Source organism: Ornithodoros turicata, chromosome 2 (assembly GCF_037126465.1).
Source record: "Ornithodoros turicata isolate Travis chromosome 2, ASM3712646v1, whole genome shotgun sequence".
In the NCBI taxonomy this organism is placed as follows: domain Eukaryota; kingdom Metazoa; phylum Arthropoda; class Arachnida; order Ixodida; family Argasidae; genus Ornithodoros; species Ornithodoros turicata.
The window spans coordinates 15,826,069-15,849,065 of NC_088202.1; the positions used below are offsets into that span (position 1 = coordinate 15,826,069).

General features: G+C 47.7%; 1 protein-coding gene across 2 annotated transcripts in view; it reads right to left on the reverse strand.

The window, feature by feature from the left end:
* LOC135385226 (caspase-like) overlaps positions 1 to 22,997 on the reverse strand; it is a 74,999-nt gene that overhangs the window by 37,007 nt on the left and 14,995 nt on the right. For both annotated transcript variants that reach the window (XM_064614422.1, XM_064614423.1), the window contains exon 2: positions 2,518 to 2,575. In XM_064614422.1, coding sequence (XP_064470492.1) covers positions 2,518 to 2,575 — 58 coding nt within the window. The remainder of the gene's footprint in view (positions 1 to 2,517; positions 2,576 to 22,997) is intronic.

Here is a 22,997-nt window from a genome sequence, read left to right on the forward strand (position 1 = left end):
ATAAATGTGTGAGAGAGAGACAGTACATCTACTGACAGCTGTTACTGATAACTAGGAGACAACAAACGATAACAGGTACGTGGTGGAGGGCGGCATGGTTGTAATACGGTACGAGAGCTCATGAGAGGAGATGATCAGAAGAGAGGAGGGATATGTTTATTAAGAAAAAAGAAAGGAAAGGTCAGCCAGACGGAGGTCGGCTTGCTATTTAAAAAAATTGAAAATGGGGGAAGAAAAGAAAAGGAGAAAAGGAAAAGAAGAAAAGAAAAGCAGAAGAAAAAGGAGAAAAGGAAAAGAAGAAAAGAAAAGGGGAAGACAGAGAAGAGAAGAAAAGAAAAGGGGAAGACAAAGAAGAAAAGGAAAGGAAGAACACAAAATTAAAACTGAAAATTCACACACATGGTCACACAATCACAAGGCGTTGACAAGGTTCGAAGCCTGGAGAAAGCTGAGGAACGCAGTGGTGACTGCCCACTGGGTCGACTGACGTACGGGGCCCAGTAAGGCAGCCAGTGTCATAGTGCCGTAGCCAAGTTGGGATAGACGACGACAGATGACGTCACGGTGCAGAAGGTGTTGCCGGCAGTGTAGGATGTGTAGCAGACGACACAGATGGCGTGCGCCGTGCGCAGGCACATCGAGTTTTGCAAGCCCCTCGTGTTACGCGCTAGCCTTAGACCATTCTACTCGGCCGCCCTGATCCAGTGAGTTGGCACCCAGCAATAAAAAACCTTCCGTTGCAGTCCTTTCTCTGACTCAACAGATGCAGTGGAGAATATCACCCACCACGGCACAGCTAGTGCAGAGGGGAGTGCTAGATTGACTCATTTTGAACAGTTGCAGCGGTGTGCGGGCGACGTTTAGAGGAGAGACGGTGCAGGAGCGATTCCTCCCCCCATGACGAGCGCAGCGACACGTAATAAAGAAGTCCACTGCGGGGTCGATTGCTGTATGAGGCAGCCTCAGCTCTGAACGCTTGGGCCCGAGCAGCACACCGGCGGCATATGGACATACAACAAGCCGAAACAGTAAGGGGCAGATTTACCGTAGCATGAGTCACAACTTGTGCAGCACGTCGTGCAGCCGCGACTGCGCGTGAGTTATTCGGATAAGCCCACATGACCGGGAATCCACTGCAGAGAAAGAACATGTCCATTTGCACGGAGCTGACTGTATGCCTGTATGATCATGCTGGGCAGGTCACGTATGATGGTGGGGTGGGAAGACAGCAAAAGGAGGAGGAACGCCCTGCTGTCAGTGAGGACAACCCAGGACTTCTGAGGTGGCAGGTCGGCAATGTACTCTAGGGCTGCGAAGATCTCATACAGTTCGGCCTCAGTAGAGGACACAGGGTAGGGCAATGTGTAGGCTTGTTTGTGGTCCGTATCTGTGACGTAAAAGGCTGGCCCTGATGTGTCACGATTCACAGATGCATCTGTGAAGATTTGACGACAGCAAGGGTAGGTGGAGTTGATATGTGCCAAGGAGAGCTGAAGGGCTACTACTGGAGGAGCTTCGTGTTTTCGAGGAAGGTCCGGGATTGCAGGTTGAATGACCCGTTCAAGGGCCCACATAGGTGGCGCAAAGGAGGGAGTAGATGTCGTGGGCGGGAGATAATCCCTTAGGTGGGCAATGACAGTACCGAAGGCGGAAGCAGGGCAGCTTTCTGCAATCTGACAAAGGGGATGGGAAGGGTGGGTCAGATAGCAGGCGTATACGCGCAGGGTGGTCGAAGCCCGTAGAGTAGGAATAGGGTGTTCTCTATCTTCTGCGAGGACGGAGTAGGTCTCCGTTGTCCCAGGGACCCCTAGGGCAGACACGGAGGCTGCGGGCTTGAAGGTTGAGAAGCTGTCGGTTTTGGGTGGGGCTGATTCCATGGAGGATAGGGAGGCTATACCGTAGCGTGCCCACAGAAGAGAGGTTTCATGACTGGCCAAATACGGGATCAAGTCGCCGAATTTGTGGTCGATCTTTGGGTATACTATGGGCTTTCCTTGCCTATGGTGGTGCTTGTGGTGGTGATGATCATGGTGGGACGCAGTTCGTACACCTCGTTGCCCCGTTGAAGTTGCCTCGTTGAAGTTTAACCAAGGGATGGGAAGCCTCAGTTTAGCCTCGATTTCGCATTTCAAATGTATTTATTAAACGTAACGTTGCTCAAATACACGTGGTGTTTGATTGAGCGTGAGTGCTCACGAATTTTCACTCGTTCGCTCTCCAGTTACGCAAGTTTTCATGTGGCGTGTTCGCAAACGTTCTTATGTAACAGTACCTTGATATAACGATCAATATCCAGTGCTTCCCTCAATATCGTATTGCCCGGTTCGGCCCTTTTCTACGTTTCAACCTGTCCCACCGCTCCATTTTTTATTTCGTGGATTTTTTCTCTTTTGTCCATGCAGTTTTGGCGGTACTATATGTATACCAGGGCACAAACAATTGCTCACATATGATAAGGACATCAAATAGACACTAAAGTTTAAAATTTGTGTTATATACCGTCTGAGGCCGACTTACCTGGATATTTATGACGATACCTTGTCCCTTCAATCTACTGCTCTTGTCGACGAGGTAGCTGAAATAAAAGTGACGAGTTCGTCATATCAGTCAGGTGATATGACAACACCACAAAGACGACTCGATAATTATGATAATCCGTAGCCAGTTGGCTTTACGTAGCGAGACAACCATGATCACGAGCGACGCCACAGTGAGGTCGGTCTGTGGACTAATTTTCCCCATCTTTAACGTACACTGAAACCTCAGCACACTGTATTTTACGTCCCCCGCAGGAGACAGCGTATCTAAGCATCTTGTATCCTGCCACGATGTTACTGGCGTCCTCGGCCGGGACCGAGGCGGACAAGCTACCAACTGATCTATCGAAGCCAGTAAAGGTTATCATTAGCTTACAATCTGAAATCCAGGGCTAGGTCCGGGGAGGTGAGCGAGGGCCTCCAGTAACGATGATAATGATGACGTTCTGAAGTTTAACGTCCGTAAAGCGACTATAGCCATGATGTGCCAAACAATGGCGAACGACAAAACAACAAGTGCCTCCATTCAGATCTGAGCACAAACCAGTAGTTATTCCATGTTACAATGCTCACAATATTAAGAGAGTGGCTCTCAGATATCAGGTGGCGGTTCGAGTTTTCAGCACCGCAAAAGCCACAGCGACTTTCTACGCTCGAAAAAAATGAGTGGGGGAAACGTGGACTGAGCCACACTGACATGGACGAGCGCCAGTCCTCGTTGAGGGGAAAGGTCAACCCCTTTCGGCAAGCTGGGAAACGTTTCTTTCTTTTTTTTTTTTTTTTTTTTTGTAGGGCTCAGGATTTTCATGTTCGACCTGAGTAAGGAGAGAGCTTCGTGTAAGCATATTTACTGGACAGTGAGTTGGGTTTCACCATGCGTCAAGCGGGGAGAAGCCTTACAAGTGTGAGCTCTGTCCGGCAGCACTCAGTGACTGAGTGCCTGAAATATCATGCGAACACACACTGGGGAGAAGCCTTACAAGTGTGAGCTCTGTCTGGCAGCATTCAGTGACTGAGTGCCTGAAATATCATGCGAACACACACTGGGGAGAACCAGTTGATAGTGGAGCAAGTGTCGTCGTATTGTGTGTTTCTTCGTCCGTGTTTCGTGCTCCAGTTTTAATTCAGTCATGACCAACAGGGCCACTACCATTTTGGTGATAGGTATGCAGTCATATATCCATATACGTAGAAAAAATATTCAGATACGATAATGGAGCTTTTCGGCGAGTTGTGTATGGTGGAAAATGACCTATACATAGGAAACGTGCGAGAATCATTGAAACCCTTAGTGAACAGTGGCTGGAGAACTAGAAATGATGTTGAAAGATGGTACCCACCAATCACAATATCATTAGCAATAATTATGACGAAAACCCCCGACTAGGGGACGTCTCTGTATAAAACTCCCTTTGTGTGTGATCTAGCATGTCCCCGGTCTCGGGGGTTTTTTCGTATTGAATCCTTTTCACCAGCTCGCATGTTTTCTCGACATTCTTTCATTAACAATATGTCTGCTGTTTGGTAATTTGTTCATTTAGAGTAAGAAAAATATATCTTAGAGACACTTCAGTCCGTTAAATTTTCTGTGCTTTTTATTCAAATATTTTAATGTATTTTATTACGGTTCCTAGACGTAAAAGCCGTAAGCTCTGCGTCACTACCGTGAGAGGTCCTATCGTAGTAACGTTGTGGCTGGCTATGAGGATGATTTTGAAGCCCTCTATAATCGCTTATTAACCAATTACAGCGAAAGCATAACGCTTGTCAAGGCAATGAAAAGCCCCATGAGAGATGAACGTAGGAAGAACGTCCCACGAACAATCGAATTGGTTGGTTGACGGCGTGTTAGTTACCGAGCGTTCTGCACGCCGGTGCGGCGGAAGACAAGTTGCACTGGGAGGCAGGACCGGAGACGGGGGGGGGGGGGGGAGACTGGAGCCCCGGCACTCTTCACGGGCCCGTCCGGCCCAGTGACAGACGGTTGCCAACACCGGGTGACGTGAGGAGGGGGCCCGGGCAGGACTTCGTAGTCTTGCATCCCCGGGGTCCGTAATTTCTCTCACCGGCACTGCTGGGAGGACAGTGTGCCCTGTGCCACCTTCGTAGGGAACCTTACCAACATCTGAGGAGAACCCAGGGAAAACATCCAGATAGCGCGGTCGGGTCACCTCCCAATTTCGATGTGGAAGGCCATGGTCTTAGCCACTAAGTCACGGTGGTTAGATAAATTCGGCGAATTGGGAAGGGACATGTCGGTCATTCGGCCAGTCGAACCGGCACTTTGGAGGTCAAGGGATTACGGGGCTCTCCCGGCCTTCAATGCATTCGGCGAGTTGGGATTCGGCAGGTTGGGAGGACACTGTCCTAAAGCGCACGTAAGACAGAGAGGCCCATGTGTAAACATTAGACTCAGGCAGCGTCGTACATCATGAACAGGAACTCCGTCTGGGCACTTGGCTGTCCGCTGCAACTAATGCGCGTGTCAGCAGAATTAGTGACCAACAATAATTCTAGGGCGGGTCAGTAATTTAGAAATAACGTGAAAAAAAGAGGTGCATCACTTGTGTATGATCGAATTGGCATTCCTCGATAGATACATGTCCCGACTCTATTATCCACATTCGGTTCCAGTTCAACAATGAAGGGGATAACAAGTTTTAACTCCGGGTTCTACCTTTTGCTGTTAACCGTAAATACCGTCAAAATACTGAAGTTGCTAGACAGAGCTTGCCCTGTGCGTATCTCTCTGTCTTTCTTTGTTGTGCGCCATTTTTATCATCTGCAAAGATGCACAAATGCTGAAGACAAAGGCTGCCGCTTTATGCGAGCTGCAGATTCTACGGTATCCAGGAACCTGCGCATTCGTGCTGCGCTGAGGATATGAAAATGCAGAGAGTAAGCGAGGCGCGTGTATGCACTTGTGTTATTTGTGTCAAGGTCGAACAAATAAATATATTACAAGCAACCGTTTTCGGGCACTATGACCTTAGTTGTCCGTGCGCCATTAAAACTCGCATCATCATCATCATCATCATTACAGGCATACTGGGCGATGCACGAACAAATGCTCAACAACAACAAATAAGTTAATGATAAGGAAAACAAATGCTCAACTTTGCATCGAGAGACCTGTTTTCAATCGGCCTGAGTCTGTCCAGAACGATGGCAAAACACATGCGTCACGGGATACGGGTACATATTGTTCATGATGAACAAAATAGAACGTAATTTTCAGGGGCTGAAGAAACAGTTAAGTCTAAACAAAACATTTAAGCCTCACCAACGCTCAAGGTATGATCTGAAAGATATGAAGATGGAAGGAAATGCATGGAATGAATGGGCCAGAATGCAATGTGTGTCTTCATGAACGGGGCCTTGACATGTTGACGAGAGCGCGATATCGGCGTAGTGTAATTGGTAGCACACCCGCCCGGCAATCAGAGAGGTGTGGGTTCGAGTACCGCCACAGGCACTTGCTCACTTTTTCGTCAACTGCCGTCTTTCAGAACCAAATATAAGTGTCAACAACAGAGGAGGCAAAACTGGAACGATTCTATGACAAAAGACCCCACACCCAAAACCTCTGTGCAGTCGGGGCAACAACGACCAATGCTCATGCTTGTGTCATTTTTTCAATAGGTGAGATGGGCGACAAACTGAATCTGCCGCAGAGTGTTACATTCATCTGCATCTGCCTTATTCGGGAACCGTAGGAAAGCGAAACACTAACTGTGTCCGTCAAACAGTGCGACATCTTCATTAGTTCACTCAAATCGGCAAGGAATCGGCAATCGGTAGGAGAATCGTGTTGGCGGACGTATTTTGACAAGGAAACAACATCCCGATTTGATTTCTTTCTGGTATACGAAATAGTGACTTGTATCCTACGCGTTACGACTGCAGTACACTCTTAAGGCGCAGATATAGTCCGACGTAACTGTGCTGCGCGTACGCGCGCTGCACAGTTACGCTACGCCGGGGGAAATCACACCCTCTATAGTCTAGTGGCTAGCGCGGCCGGCGGCATTCAACGGGCTAGGACGTCGTCCGCGCAGAATAGAACATGTTCTATTTTTCGCCGACCGCGCTCGCGCAGTCAGATCAGCGTAGTCGTGCTGCTGCAGTCACAGCGACTTTGCGCTTGCGCAAAGCTCGCAGGCCACTGCTGACGCGCGTCTGACTATAAACGCATATTTCCTGGATCGCTTTGCTTGGCGTGTCTGACTTCGGCTGTCGCTGACTGCGACGCCAAAAACGTTGGACTATATCTGCGCCTTTAGAAATGAACTTCACCGTATAGCACGCTCCTAGCCGACCATCATCCCGAATGACAACGTTCTCGCCCCTGATTTGTTGAAAACGAGAGGCGGAGCCTATTCTGTGCCGTGCATAATGAAACAAAATAGGCTCCGCCTCCCGTTTTCAACAAATCTAGGGCGACAACGTTTCATTCGGGACGATGGTTGGCTAGGAGCGTGCTATGTGGTGAAGTTCATTTTTAAGAGTGTAAATGAAAGCGGAATCACTCACGATTAGAATCAAAAGATGGCATGCTGTGTGCTCGCGCTAAACCACGTGCTGATATAGACCCTTTTCACTGACCTCATTCCGTTCGCCATACTTTTGTGTTCGCACGTGCTCGCACCACAGTACGTACTGTACAGTACTGTACAGTACGCACTGTACGTACAGCTAGCTGGTAGCGTGCACGCGCCATGCACAAAAGTATGGCCGCCACAAGCAGGGGGAAAGGCTATGCCGTCTGCGACATTGACGCCAGATGAAAAGAGTCTATACGCATCTCAATGGCTGTGTAGTGTAGCACGGTGTTACGGAAGCACATGGCGCACATTGAAGCAGTGTACTCCAGGGTGGTGAATAGTACGGCTTCCACATGAACTCGGGTATCTGACAGGAGAGAACGCCGAGGGGGAATACGAAGTTAGTTTGCTGAGGTAGAGCAAGAAAAGATCAAATTCGTTTGTCTATCCCGACATATGACACTGCTAAATGGGAGTGATATGGTTGACGTCTTGCCACGGTGCGCTCCCGCAAGCAGACGCCTCGAGCCCTGCTACTAGAGCACTGCACGGGCCCGGGCTTTGCGTTTTTTTATGCGGGCCTGGGCCGGGTACGGGCTTGACAACGCCTTTCATGGTCGGGCATGTACGCGAACATATTTCACGAACGTGAAAGAACTGATGTTCTGAGGCTGATGTTCTGAGCTGAATTTTCATGTCACTTTTTTTTTTTCCATTAGGTATGGGATATCAGGGTATTCTCACCTGAGAACTGTCACTTTTTATATGTGGTCATGCTTATTTTGTGTAATTGGTCTGGATTTCACACACGTGCACTCACACACATTCGGGGGCGATTGGTGTGGCGGGCGCTCTGAGAGTCCGGCACGAGGATCAGTTAGGTTAGGTGTTCTGACATATTTGGTTCGCGTGAGAGTTCGAGAAAGGGGAAAGTAAGATTTTCCCCTAGTCGATGATGGTAATGACGGGGGAAGGGGTTGATGTTCGTCGGTGCCTTGACGGCCGTGCATGAAGCAAACGTAGACTAGGAGTACACTATATACAAGTTTATTTACACGGGGAGACCAGTGTCCCACCCGACTGCCAAATCCTGAGTGATAGTAACAATCACATTCACTTTCCGCTACACCTCGGTCCGAGGTCAGCGACAAGGTAGGTTTCGCGTTCCGCGACCTTCATCCATTATGACGAGTCTGGTTGACCTTCCGTGTGTATTACGGAGCCCTTTCTTCCCCACAGCTCCACGGCGGGAGTAGCCTTGAGTCGCCACTTAAACTGGTCACTTCGAGGCTCGGTAAAATTCCAGTACAAGCGAAGTTTGATGGAGGCAATAACTTCACACCTCCCCACCAAGAATGTTCTACGCACAGAAGTCTGTCGTGGAACTTCAACAATAAAAAAAGTTAGTGCCGATCTACGCACACACACACACAGAAAACCTAGGTTTGACACCCTGAGCGGTACGTTCCAGGCTTCACCATGTCTTTGAACAAAACACTGCCATAATGAGCCATGAAATTAACCAAATAATAATAATAACTTAATAACTCGGTAGCGTCGCAATAGCTAATTACACACATCTTACTGATCCCTATCAAGGCGGGATAGCGCGTCTGCGCAATGATTAAGCGCACCCTTAATGTGGCTTATTTCGATGTTGTACTTTTGCAGCGCGAGTGACCAACGTGTCAGTCTGGCACTGCCTCCAGCTGATCGGGCGAGATACACCAAGGGATTGTGGTCTGTCACCACATTTATTTTTGCTCCATATACCCATGTATCTACGCGCCCAAGTGCCCACACGATAGCAAAGGCCTCCCGCTCTATTGCAGACCATTTTGTTTGTGAGGGTGCCAGCTTTTTGCTGAAAAATGCTATTGGGATATTATCGCCCTCAAAACACTGTGACAGGCAGGCTCCCACTGCCTTTTGTGACGCGTCTGTTGTTAGCGTGAAATCTCTCATTGGGTCAGGCGAATGCAATTTTGGAATTGCCGCCAGCGCCAACTTAACTGTTTCAAACGCGGTTTGGGCTGCCTCGCTCCATGGTATCGCGTTAGGTACCCTTTTACCCGTGAGCTCGGTCAACGGTAGCACTATCTGTGAATAGTTCGGAACATATTCTCTGTAATAATTGAAGAGCCCCAACATGCTCCTCAGGTCCCTTTTAGTCGTTGGAGGTTTCAGACGCTTTACCGCTTCAATTCTTTCAGGGTCAGCCGAATGGCATCCTGATCCCACTACGTGGCCCAAATATTTGATGCTGCCCTGTGCAAACTTGCATTTATTCGCCTTGACAGTTAGGCCAACCTTTGCAATTGCCTGAAGTACTTTGCGCAAATGCTCTAAATGTTCCTCCCAGCTGTTGGAGAACACGGCTACATCGTCTATGTATGCACACGCGTATTCCCTGTGCTCGCGTAGCACTTCATTCATCACTCTCTGAAAGGTAGCCGCAGAGTTCTTTAGCCCGTACGGCATGACACGCCACGCATATAGCCCATACTGTGTCTGGAACGCGGTGTACTTTTGGGAATCAGCATCAACCGGAACTTGCCAGTACCCACGCGTCATGTCGAGCACCGAAATGTAGTTTGCGTTAGCCACACTGTACAACAATTCGGACATGTTGCGCATAGGGAAGTTGTCCGTCTCCGACACTGCGTTTAAGTTACGATAGTCGGTGCACATACGGAGCGACCCGTCCTTCTTAGCCACACATACGATCGGGTGTGCAAAACTGCTTTCTATCGGGTAGATCAATCCCCAATTGAGAAGCTCGGAAATTTGCCGTTCGACCTCTTCTCGCAGTGCCACTGGGATGCGATAGTTACAAGGCTTGACATACTTTGCGCCTTCCACAATGCGGATGGCATGCGACCCCACTTTGCACTGTCCCGGTACGTCAGTGAATACCGCCTTAAAGGAGTTGATGACCTGAATAAGTTTCTCCTTTTTCGCTTCGTCTAGGAGGAGGAGGAGGAGTGTCGTTGGGAGGAACCGAGAGGTCTGCCTCCCTGAATAGGCGGCATGTTTCTCGGGAAGGGAAAGGTGGTGGAGAGGAGAGGAAAGGGTGAAGTGGAAGACCGAGCGGAATCCGCTCGGGGGGAGGATAGCTGCGTCCATGGGCCGACTTCAGGGGAACTGTGCCGGCATACGCCTATTACACATCTGAGGGAAACCCAGGAAAAACCCCAGACGGCACAGCCGGCCCGCGGATTCGAACCGCGGACCTCCCAGTCTCCAAGCGCACGCGTTACCGCTGCGCCATAGAAGCTGGTGCTTCGTCTAGGAACTCGCATCCCTCTAGCATTTGTGAGAGGTTCGTCGGCTCTGGCTTCTGTCTCTTTGGTATGCTCTCCACGTCACCGAACTCTGCGTCACTTTCGAAGATGACACCTACCGCATTAGCCCTTGATACATAAGGCCGCAATCTATTTGCGTGGACCCACTTTTGCTTTTCCCCATTTAGCTTTACAATGTAGCTGTCTGGCCTTTTTCTCTCCTGCACAATGGCCGGCCCTTTCCATTTTGCCTGCAGCTTTCCCGACGTTTCTCCTTCCAGAATTAGGACCTGATCCCCAACGTCGAAGCTTTTCGGTCGCGCGCGGAGATTGTACTGGTTAGCGTACGACCTCTGCCGTTCATTCGCGCTGGCCCGAGCTCTGTCCGCTGCCTCTGCCATTTTTATCTTAAGTCGGTCAAGTATTCTACGGCTGGCTTATTTAGCCCTGCCGGCGGGGTCCATTCTCCTGTCCATGTACGTTGAAGTATACATAATGGTCCCATCGGAGCTCTGCCGTACATCAGCTCGAAGGGTGACACCCCCCGTCGTGTCATTAGGAACCTCGCGATAGGCCCATAATAAACACGGCACGTATTGGTCCCAGCTTCGGCTATGTTCATTCACTACATGTCGCAACATTCCTTTAAATGTTCGCATTCCACCTTTCCACCAAGCCGTAGCTTTAGGGGTGGTCAGGTGTCGAGAATCTAATCGTCACCCCTAGTTTGTCAGTTAGTCCCCGCGTTAGTCCGGAAGTGAAGTTAGTGCCGTGGTCACAGCAGATCTCTTCCGGCGTCCCGAATCGCGCAAATATGTCTATCAACGCCTGACACGTTGCTTTTGCCGTGAGGGATCGCAACGGAACTACTTCTGGCCACCGCGTACACAAGTCTACGACGCACAGCGCGTATCGGTAAGCCACGGGAAGAAGGCGGTTCTAACGGTCCAATGCAATCTAGAAACACCGTCTGAAACGGTTTCCTCCGGGCGCGTTAACGGAGGAACGGTACCTGATCGCTCGCCCGCGGTTTTGAAAAGATCTGGCAACTGTGACATGATTGACAGTGCGCCTTTATGTCACTCGCAACTGTAGGCCAATAAATGCACTCTGCACGCGTTGTTTAGTTTTCTTTTGGGAAAAGTCCCGCCCCACGGAGAGTCATGAGCGAGCTTTAGTACTTCAGCTCGTCGCGATATCGGCAGTACAAGTTGGCGGCATTTTTTTTCTGGCAACTAGGTCGTATGATAAAGCAAAACCCCCATCTATAGTCATGCATGCGGTTCCTTCTCTTGCCTGCTTCACGCGTCAGCTAGCGTAGTGTCTTCCTTTTGCTCCACCCGGAAGGATACTGGACTCTTCACATGTGTCGGGCGTCGCGCTAGTCCCAGATTCTACTTCCACTCGCGTACAACCACACCTTCCTCCGCGTTCACGGCATTTTCATCGGGCTCGAACACTAGTTTTTCTGTCCGATGTGTTATCATTTGTGTTGTCCTCTTTTCGTGAGCTTCCGCTTCTAACACGTCCTTCGCGTGAGCTCGAGCTCCTCCTGTGCCCGAACCAAGCTTTCGTGGTCAACGGGATTCAACAGTACGTCTACTCCGTCCTGCCATGCGATCCACTACCGCGCATAACAGCAGCATCTGCTGACACCGCTTCTCACCCTTCTAGTGACCAAACCCAACGGCACATACATAAGCTTGGCAGGCTCAGTATCCCCGAATGCGCTCTTTAACTTCATGTCACTAGAGCTTTCTTTTCACACTCGGGCGGAATGCAGCTTCTCCTGACAACCGTGATGTCAGCTCCTGTGTCAAGCCGTGCTCTTAGTGTCTTTCACACGACTGAACATTGAATTCAAGCATCTCACTGTCTGTTGGAACTTTAAACCCTGCGTTTCCCGCGGCATCACCAACGTCCTTACTCGCTAGTAACGTGACTCTCGCCACGAGCTTACTTTCCTGCTCTGTTTCATCGCGTTTAGACACTGCGCGCTTAGTTTGCGATTCCGGGCAATCGTATTTGTAGTGGTCCATATTTGTGGCACACGTGACCCTTTCCTCTACGTCTAGGCCCCGAAACCTTAGATTCCGCTCCCTTAGTTTCCGCAACACGGATTGCCTCCTGTTTCGGTGTCTTCGCCTCCCCAACTTCTGCGCTAGCTCCCTTAGTTTGTCGTATTACACCCGACCTGCGTTGCTGTCCTCGTAATTGGACGCCAATTGAGCTACCTGCTGCGGCTTTCAGCCACTACCTGCTGTCTCATTTAGAATGACATACGATCTGATATCATCAGGTATTTCCCTGCTTCAGGCGTCCGACACTACGAGCAGTTTAAGGTCCTCTAGAGTTTTGATCTCCCGACTTTCTAAGTAGTGCTCAAACAGAGTTTGCAAGTTAGAGGCGAACTGGTTCCACGATTCCCCATCAGCTTTACGAGCTGCGTAGAATAATCGCTTGTACTCGTATGCCGTCCAGCTTTAGCTCGGTTAGTACCTTTTCTTTGAGCTCACTAAACGCGAGGATTTTCCCCTCTCCATACCGTGTCGCAACGGCACGCATTTTTCGGTTAGGTAAGGCAGAATCACCGCTCCCTGAATGTCATCCGGAACACTGAGATTTATGAAGGTCGTTTCAACACTCTTAAACCATGCGGGCACCAGCGGTTCAGATACAGGCATGGGCGCGATGACTCCCCTCAATTCCTTCGCATATTCACCCACCCTGCTTCTTGGCATAGCTACCGAACTGACACACAGTGAAACCCGCCTGCCATTTTGTGCTAGTTTCACACGTTCTAGCTCAAGCTGCAATCTCGGTTTCTCAAGCTCGAAATTTGTGCTTCCATTTGAGATTTCAAGTGCTATCTATTGCGCCACCATCCGAATCCTTCCCCGGAACTTCATTGCATTCCCCCTCTACATCCCCATTCTGCGTTTTCTGCGATCGCGTAACGATAGACATGGTAAAGCCGGAGAAAACCGATCAGAGAGTCTCACCTTCGGTCTGATGGCTTCCGTGCAGAGAAGGTTCCTAGATACGGGCCCGTAGCTCGCAGCCTTTACACAGCGCTAGCTTCCTCGACGCACTCGAATCGCCGTACTGGTCGCCTGTTCCTGACCTCCTTCAGTGAACTTTACAGGCCGCTGTTCGCAGATTTTCTGCTCCAACCTCGATGACATGTTCAGACGAGGTTTCCTTGACTCAGGACGGCCCAACTTGCGAAGCTGCACCGCTGTCCCAACGTTGCTCCAAGTTAGTCGACGACGAACATCCTGTCGACTGCGCCAGTAAGGATTTTCCCCTAGTCGATGATGGTAATGACGGGGGAAGGGGTTGGTGTTCGTCGGTGCCTTGACGGCCGTGCATGAAGCAAACGTAGACTAGGAGTACAGTTTATTTACACGGGGAGACCAGTGTCCCACCCGACTGCCAAATCCTGAGTGATAGTAACAATCACATTCACTTTCCGCTACACCTCGGTCCGAGGTCAGCGACAAGGTAGGTTTCGCGTTCCGCGACCTTCATCCATTATGACGAGTCTGGTTGACCTTCCGTGTGTATTACGGAGTCCTTTCTTCCCCACAGCTCCACGGCGGGAGTAGCCTTGAGTCGCCACTTAAACTGGTCACTTCGAGGCTCGGTAAAATTCCACTACAAGCGAAGTTGATGGAGGCAATAACTTCACAGGGAACTAGCACCGGTGCATGCGCAAGAGAGCGGAGATGAGTCTCTCTTGAACTGCAAGGTACATACATATCACCCACGCGCCGCTGCGCGCTGCCTCCAAAGCAAGCAAGCAAGCACGAAGCACAGAGCGCTTGCCGGCAGAGAAACGCAGTCGCGTTGGAGTGTACCGCCTGACTCTCCACAGTCTCCACCGCCTCCCAAGTTGCGTCGTTTTCCTCGCTGCGCTGTGCTCTTTAGTAAATCTAAATACGCCTCGGGGCCTCGAGAACACATCGAGCAGAAGTGGGCTGGGACCGGGCCTGAGCAAGAAAACAGTCGGATACGGTCTGGGCCCGTGCGGGGGCCGGGCAGGAATCTATAGAAGACGTCTGCCCGGGCCTGGGCACGGGCCTGAAAATGACCGTGTAGTGCTCTACCTGCTACACGTTCGAAGTTCACCAACAATCAATTAATTCGTTGTATGCTCTTGGTATCATACTCCTTACTGTTGTAACACACTGCCCGATGGTTGTAGCTGTGTCGCGACGTACAGCTACGTATACGCTGTGCAGTGCGTCTCTGCGCATGAGAGGAGGAAGTGAGAGGGAAGAGAGAGGGCGCCGCCGTAGCCAATGGGGCTTCCCGAGTGGAGTAACCGGGATAGGAGGTATGCGCAGAACGCTCGGTTACTTGCAGAGCGCATTACCCTTATTTTAACGGTGTATTGGTCTCGCGACGTACAGACACGAACTACTATTATTTCAATGGTGCATTTGTCTTGTGGTCTACAGCCACGAATTACTATCATTTTAATGCTGCATTTGTCTCGCGACCGTACAGCCCCGTATTACAGTTAATTTAACGGTGTATTTGTCTCGCGACGTACAGACACGAACAACTATTATTTTAATTGTGCATTTGTCTCGGGATGTAGAGACATGAATTACTATTCTTTTAATGGTGCATTTGTCTCGTGGTCTACAGCCACGAATTACTATTACTTTAATGGTGTATTTGTCTCGCGACGTACAGTCACGTATTGCTATTATTTTAAACGGTGTATTTCTCTCGCGACGTACAGACACGAACTACTATTGTTTTAATTGTGTCTTTGCGCGGGATGTACAGACATGAATTACTATTATTTTTATGGTGTATTTGTCTCGAGACGTAGACACAAATTATTGTTATTTTCATGGTATGTTTGTCTCGCGACAACTCATTTGCAGCAACTAAATTTTTATATAAGCAAGACGATTCTATATTAACCGATACGTACAACATCCCGCGAAAGCTCTCTTCGGCACAGTATGGTAGACTAGCAGCGCCCCTTGCGGAAGTATCGTTCAACATATGTGACTTCCGGCGCGAACGGAAGGTCCATAGGGTGAGCGGCGGGTGTGATGGTCGTGTAGTTATGCAGTAGGCCGTGGATGCTCTCTGATAGGTTAAGGCGTAACTCGATTGATGGCGCTACGCGCGTGTTCAATAGCCGTTCGTTTGAATGACCATTGAAGACTGCCCGTGTAGCAGGGTATAATGTCTCTTCTATTCACCGTCGACTGCAAATGCTCTCAAAGATTGTCTGACATATCTATATCTTCCAAAAGTGTGTTTCCTGCTGACAACATCAATGTACCATGTACTGAGTGTGGATTAGCCTATCACCTTGGGAAGTGCTTTGCATTCTCAAATAGCACACCGAACTAAAAGAGTCTGCAATAGTAGAACTTGGAAATGTTAAGCCTGCAAAATAGGAAATGAGAAACTCGCGGAGAAGGCTTGAACCAGAGGTCGAAAACAGGAAAACCTTCTTTACAACAGAAGTTTCATAGGATAAAACAGATGCGTGTAGATCTGCTGCCAGAAAAGCAAAAATGAATTGAGCTTCTTCTCCGACTCCGGAAGTTAAGCGGTCTACAGAGATGATGTCTGCAAAATATGATGAAATGTTGAGGGCACAAGAAGAACAGCATAAAGAAATAAGGCGCTGAAATGTCGCGTGACTCGACTACAAAGCAGGGTCTCTAATGAAGAAGGGCACAAATTGAAACAAAGCGTTAAACAGCGTGGAACATTACAACTGATTAAACAACTCAAGCACACGTAACAACATACACTGGAAATGGCATTAAGGTGCAAGGCGCGAAGGTTCGAGTGAATGAAGAGATCCCTTTCAAGTAGTACTTGGTGATGTGGCCAAAAAACTGGGCCTTGAAATCTCTACCCTAGAAGAGATCGAAGCAGTCCATAGATTGCCGGCAAACGCAGATAAAATACCACAGAGCTTACTGAATTCGTGGACTAGAACACAAGAAACAAAGATCCAGCCTAGAAATGAAATGAGGACAGACAAACAATAGGTTACCATGCGACCTACGTATACATTAACGAGAACCTAACTGCACAAAAAAAGGGGGGGGGGGCTACTTTTCTTGACACGAGGGATGCCTGAGTTGCTAAACTACTAATTTACGTGCTCAGGAATGACACTACATACGCGAGAAAAAGAAAAGAGATAAACCTTTTGCGATTTTTCAGAGCTTAACCAAACGTAGTGTAAGAGAAGTCACTGTTCGATGATGTGTGAGGTACTGTAATATGTGATTGCCTGATTTATTTAATTACGTTCCAAATGAACCTGTGGTGTGTGGTGTGTGTGTGTGTGTGTGTGTGTGTCTTGGCTTCGCTCGTGTGTATCTACAGGTGTCCCAGAAAACGTGTCATTGAATTATAATAAAAAAACTACGCCACCTAGAATCATGCGGTCAACAGCATTTGTTCTTATAAGGTTTTTGCCACCTCCTAATGTGAATGTCATATACTCAAGTTTAATTATGTAAAGATTTGCGAACTGAACTCGGAAATTTGCCAAGTAAAGGTCACTTTTTACCCCACCAATATGAATAGCGTGCCAAATTCACTCAAATTCATGATAATTCACAGTGATGTTCACGAGCTATCCCATCGGAAAAAATAGCCGGATATCATGCTTTTCGGAGCACCGAACCATAGCGCGCGATGACTTTTGAGCGCAACCGCTCTCAGTTCGACGAAAGGAGGTTCCGAAGCCAGCCACAGAGTGATAGTAGAAAAAGTAACAGTTCCTAAAATGGGAGAGGGAAAGCATTATCCCAGCGAAAGTCGGACGTGATAAGCCGTTCCTGTTTTATCTCTTTCTGCGATGTCGGGGAGGGCTGGGTTTCCAACCTCCTTTCGTCGGACTGACAAAGATTGCGCTGAAAAACTCATCGTGCGCTATTCTGTGCGACCCCCGTAGAGCATGATGTTCCCTGAATATCCCTCTCAGTTTAACACTAATTGACTAAATTAGACACGCTCTTCACATTGGTGAGGTAAAAAAGTGACCTTTACTAGGCAAATTTCCGACTTAAGCTCGCAAAAATTTACATAATTAAACTTACGCTACACGACATTCACACGAGGAGGTGGCAAAAACCCAGTAAGAACAAATGCCATTGACCGCATGGCTCTAGGCGGTGTAGTTTTTTTATTATAATTCAATTACACGTTTTCTGGGACACCCTGTATGCTTCATTTAACTGCTGAGACCTTGCGAGCAAAAAAGACAATATAGCGATATTTCTACAGTCACTGACACTCCCTTTCGACATACTGGTTTTTTACTGAAGTATGGCTTACACGTGGACGAAGTACCCACATGTGTATTACTGGTTACTCGCCGGGTGCCATCAGAATAGATTGGCTGAGGGTGGCGGAGACCTACGTGTACCAATCTTCATGATACACCAATACACAGGATGTCACTAAATTCCTAAAAATAGGTTTCATTTCACAAAATTATAAAACAACTTGGAATACTCTTATACAGGCTTCTGCCACAGATTAAGGCCATTTGCATTTGTGGTACGCACTAATTTAGCTAATTCGCATAATCAAGCGCGAAAAATTGCCAAGCAAAGGCACTATTTTTTCCCTGGATTTGGAAGTCTATGGCCATAACACACGATTCCAAAATCGGGGGTTTTCAACAAGATTTCGATAAAAATTTCACAACTGAAAATCAGTTGCTTGGCGAGGCGCGCTCGTTTGCGGAAGTGTTGGCTTCGTCCAAATACCCCCATCGCTGTGCAAGAAAAGAAGCCACGCCACAGTCACGCATTCCGCCTTTATCAAGGTGTCTATCATCAGCCACCGTCACCAGCCACTGATGATGACGGGATGCGCGACAAGGGCCTCCATCGAGATAAAACTGCGTCGCTGCTTTCCACTTGACCTCAATAAAGGCGGAGCCGAGAGTTCCGCAAACGCAAATTTCGCTGGGCATGCTTCGCCCAGTGACTGATTTTCGGCCGTCAAGTTTTTGCCGAAATCTTGTGAAAAAGCGTGTGATTTTGATTGGAATAGTGTTCGTGTTACGACCATAGGCTTCCAAATTCACGAAGAAAAATGCTGCCTTAGCTTGGCAATTTCTCGAGTTGAGTTATGCCAATTAGCTTCATTAATGTGCAACGCGAATGCAAACGGCCTCAATCTGTGAAAAAATTATGTATGAGTGTATTCCGTGTAGCTTTATATATTTTTTTAAGCAAAGCCTTTTTTTTTAGGAATTCAGTGACATCCTCTCGTAGAACTACGTGTATAATTGGCAAGTGACTTTACGAGGATCGATGCTGATATAGAGTTGTCAGAACCTGTCGTCTTCTAATTGCAGTGATTTATGGGCCCTGTTCCGGGAAGCCAAAAATTATCTTGGACTGCGCTGAATAGCTCCTGAGGGAATCGCATAACATATGCCTGCAACTTGTCATTTTAGGCGATATAAGTATTAATTTCCCGCCAGATGATGCCACATAGGTATCCCAGACCTTTATTAGTCATTGGGACATGTTAACCGTATTACTCTCTCTACTCGACCTTAACTAAACACGCTGCTCGATCCTTGCAACAGAAACAGTACACGTGTGATTTAATCAGGTATCAAATACATGTTTCTTGTGTTCTATGATTAACTGCAAAGTACAAGGCGCTATGCGAATACTCTGCTCCTCGTAATGCCATAACGCTAGGGTTATAAATGAAAAATCAGTAAGTGACCTTCGCGTGAAAGCATCAAGTATTGGCTGGACTGTTTTTTGCGTGGAAAAATCCAAACGTTCTACATGGAATATTACATGGAAACAGAGAGTCGTACCGAACCCGAACCTGGGGGCTTAATCGCAAGTCCACCTCACGAGCTAACGAGAGCAACGGCTATCGTTAAAACTAGCGCGAGACGGGTTTCACGGGGCATATTTCGTGCTCGCTTCGTCAACGGGACAGTGGCGTAATCTCTGACCACAACTTTGACCGAACATACTCGGCTGGCTGCATACCGAAACGGGGGAAGGTACAGAACCCGAGCGGTGCACGCGGCCCTTCTCATCCTCTTCTGCTTCTTAACACGGCAAGCGACGCAGGAGGCTACCGAATAGAACAAACGTAACGACGATATCCCCTTGGCGCAATCGCATTTCTTCGTCAACCGATGTCGTTAAGGCGGCGCATCATAGCCGGTACTTCGTCGTCTACAGTCGAGGGATGGCGCAGCGAGCGAAATGGTTCGCGCAGTCACCGCTTCACAACATTTTGTCGCTTGTTTGGAAATGCAGTACCGCTGATGTAACGTCTTCTTTTTGTGTTATTTTTGTTTCCTCTTGGCGCGCGACGGTTCAAGCGAAATCTTGTGCAAACATATGACAGCTCGTACTGTAAACACGCATATCGCGCTCAGCCAGACGGAACAATTAGTGGCGCGGATTTTGAATGCGCACAGGCTGTCCAGCTGTCTCCTGAACTTCTTCGTTGATCTGTTGCTGTTCCGTGCTATGTTGTTGTCGGGCGAAGGGTCAACGTTACGGCCGTGCACGGGACATTAGCTGACTACGCCTGTGGCGCGAGCGCGTCAACGTCATTTCCGTCACTTCACTTCTTCAGTTTTTCGACTATTCTTTGGGAGGCAGCAAACATGCCGTCGTCGCGTGGTTTTCGCAGTGCTCGAACAACTGCCTAGTAATACGAGGTTATGGCAGGATGCATGCAAACCAACGGTATTTTAGGGTGTAGTTCCGTATCGGGACCACTCGTTTTTATAAATCTGTGAGGGAGTTAGGAAGGTAAATATTGCAGAGAAGTGGAAGAAGGTCATATACTGAATCTAAAAATGTAAGAATTATAAAATTCTATGGACTAGACCTTTTTTATATGCATTTCAACAACCCCATCTGATTCACTTTTAGCGCAGGGGAAGCACGGGACTGCTAAGCCTAACGGAGTCGAAACTTGCCATCATGCAAGAGGTAGGGTGCAACAGGCACTATGCGGTGCGGGCGTCGAGACTGTGCCTCGGATTAGATCAGAAGGTCCTCAGTAAAGATGGCGGATCGCCCTCCAGAAACGGGCGATAAAATTAAATTGTTATACGTTTCACGCAATATACGAGGGTCATTCCTGTTTAATTTCGATACTAATTAGCTCCTCATTCACGTAAAAGCGTTTGATTTTTGTTTTTATTCTTTTTTCTTTAAAAAAAAGCATGTGGTCCCGATACGGAACTACATCCGTAACATATTCCGAGGACCATTTTCGTCCACCATATACTGACTGGGAAGAAGCAGCCAGGCTGGATGGTGTTGGAGGTGCCGTGAAAACCGTGCCGGCAAAAGCGGCCCCACAGTTTCCGAAGCCATGTATTATACCAGTATCTGTTCTCCATTAAATCCTCCCACGTTGCTTCCGATTGTATCTCATAACGGCCGAAGTCTCATTACGGCCGATGTCTCAATACGGCCGAAAGTTTCAATATTGCCGATAATCCTTTAACCCCCAAGTGTCTCATTACGCCCATAGTCTCAATACGGCCGAAGATGTCTCATAACGGCCAAAAGTCAAAATGTGTATTGTAATGTGCATTGACATGCAATGTTGCTGCCAGGTATGGATATACATTCCAGAGGGTATAAGCCATGCAGTGTGCCCTTAGGGCTCTTATCATCCATATAAACATATTGTGTGACAATCAGTATGTTATCATACCACAGCACAATGCAGCATATTGTGTAATGTGTGCACCCCAAGGGTAGTGTTGATGTTGCTGTGAACCAGCAGGCTACTAGGTGGAGTTAGCTGCTTGTGGAGAGCTAGATGAACATCGGCTTTGTTGTGACGTTTTTTGGAGACATCCTACAGTCATTGGCCAAGAAGGAACACCTATCTCAGTCGACGTCAGTTTATTTCCATTCTCTTTACAATGGTACAATTCTTGCTCCTGGAATGAGTAGACCTGCAATAAGCAAAGAGCAACCGTGAATAGGCTAGAATATTTAAAAAAAAGAACAGGCATTTGACTCTACATGGCTGGTTTTAATGTGCACAAGCTGCATACATGTTGATATGTGTCTGTTATTTCGTACAAGGCTAACATAAACCTTCATCTAGACAAAAAATGAAAATAAATGTGACTTCCAGGGAAACACAATGCATAGTCATGAGATGAATTTAGTTGCATTAGTTCACTTAATGGAAACATGTGAATATGAAACAGTGATACATTACAATTCATGAAATGATGCATGCATGACCTTCCTTTTCTCGTTTCTTCTTATAAAAGTAGTACACGAATTAACTCTCGTGCACTACTATACACAATTTTTCACTTCACAACAGAACCGTATGATACAATTGGTAATCTTAACAGCTCACCTCTTCAGCCAAGACTCCCTGGGCAGCAACCTCCTGTTAGCCATGTTTTTTTTTTTTTTTTTTCGGAATCCTTCGCGTACCCATATAACATGACTGAAATGGAAAATAGCTATAAATAACAATGTACTTAAATGACTTCCTCTTGAAATATTTATTGTAATCAGATATGCTTTTGCCCTTAGTACAGTGCAAAAGCCTGCGCAACATTTGCAGATGTTCGCGGTAAGCAATTCGAGGAGATCAAGTATGCCGACTTGTGCTTTTATTTTTGAACAAATATGACGACAAATTTTAACAAATGAAATATGGCTCACAATGATAAATGCTGCTGTACGGTGCGGCATTATCGGTGTCTTAACTTCGAATGAATGTGTTGTTTCTAAACGGGCAACGAACCACAAACGGTGCAAATCTACTAACATATACCCACCTACATCTATTAGAGGCACTTCCGCTGTTTTGATTCAGTCAAATTACTCGTATGAGAATGCAACTATGTGTGGATAACACACTGCTAAGCCAGACAGTCTACGAAAGCATAACTCACAAGAATTCTTTGTTCTCGGTCTTGGTCAACACAGCGCGATATACGTTGGGACTATGACGATTACACACCGGAACAATACGCGCTGCTCGAGAGACAACGACGGAAAATAAAGTGCCGCTTAAGCCGCTAATTTGCACGTTACAGCACTACAAATCGATAGATAATATTATTGCGTCGTAAACTACAACTGATCGCTAACACATGGATGGATGGATGGAGCTTAACACAAGAAACGAGATACCCAACGTTGCTAGACACCATCCGAACTTCCGAAGTGAGAGCGTGAGAGTATATATGGTATATATAATAAGACATCAAAACGCGAAAGGAAGAGTATTGATCGCCCCTCCTTCTATAGCATGCAAAACGTCATTAGCGCTGAGATGAACATGCATGTCCATGACGCGAGTTATTTTCACTGATCAAAAAGAGGTCACATGGGATTGCGTGACGCTTGCGAAATGTGCAGCAATGTGCGGTGAGCATCATGGCGAAACGAAACTTTTAAATCGTGCATTGCACTTCATGGTAGCTGCAGGAAACGAAACAAACTTATGAGACGCTGGATTACAGGTATGTTGGCATCTTTTTCATTCCTGCATATCATTTCACATTACACTATACGTGAATACATGGTGTCATGTCTCACAATGCTGGGGAAGTAGTTGCATGAGGAGGTGTGCATTGTTCT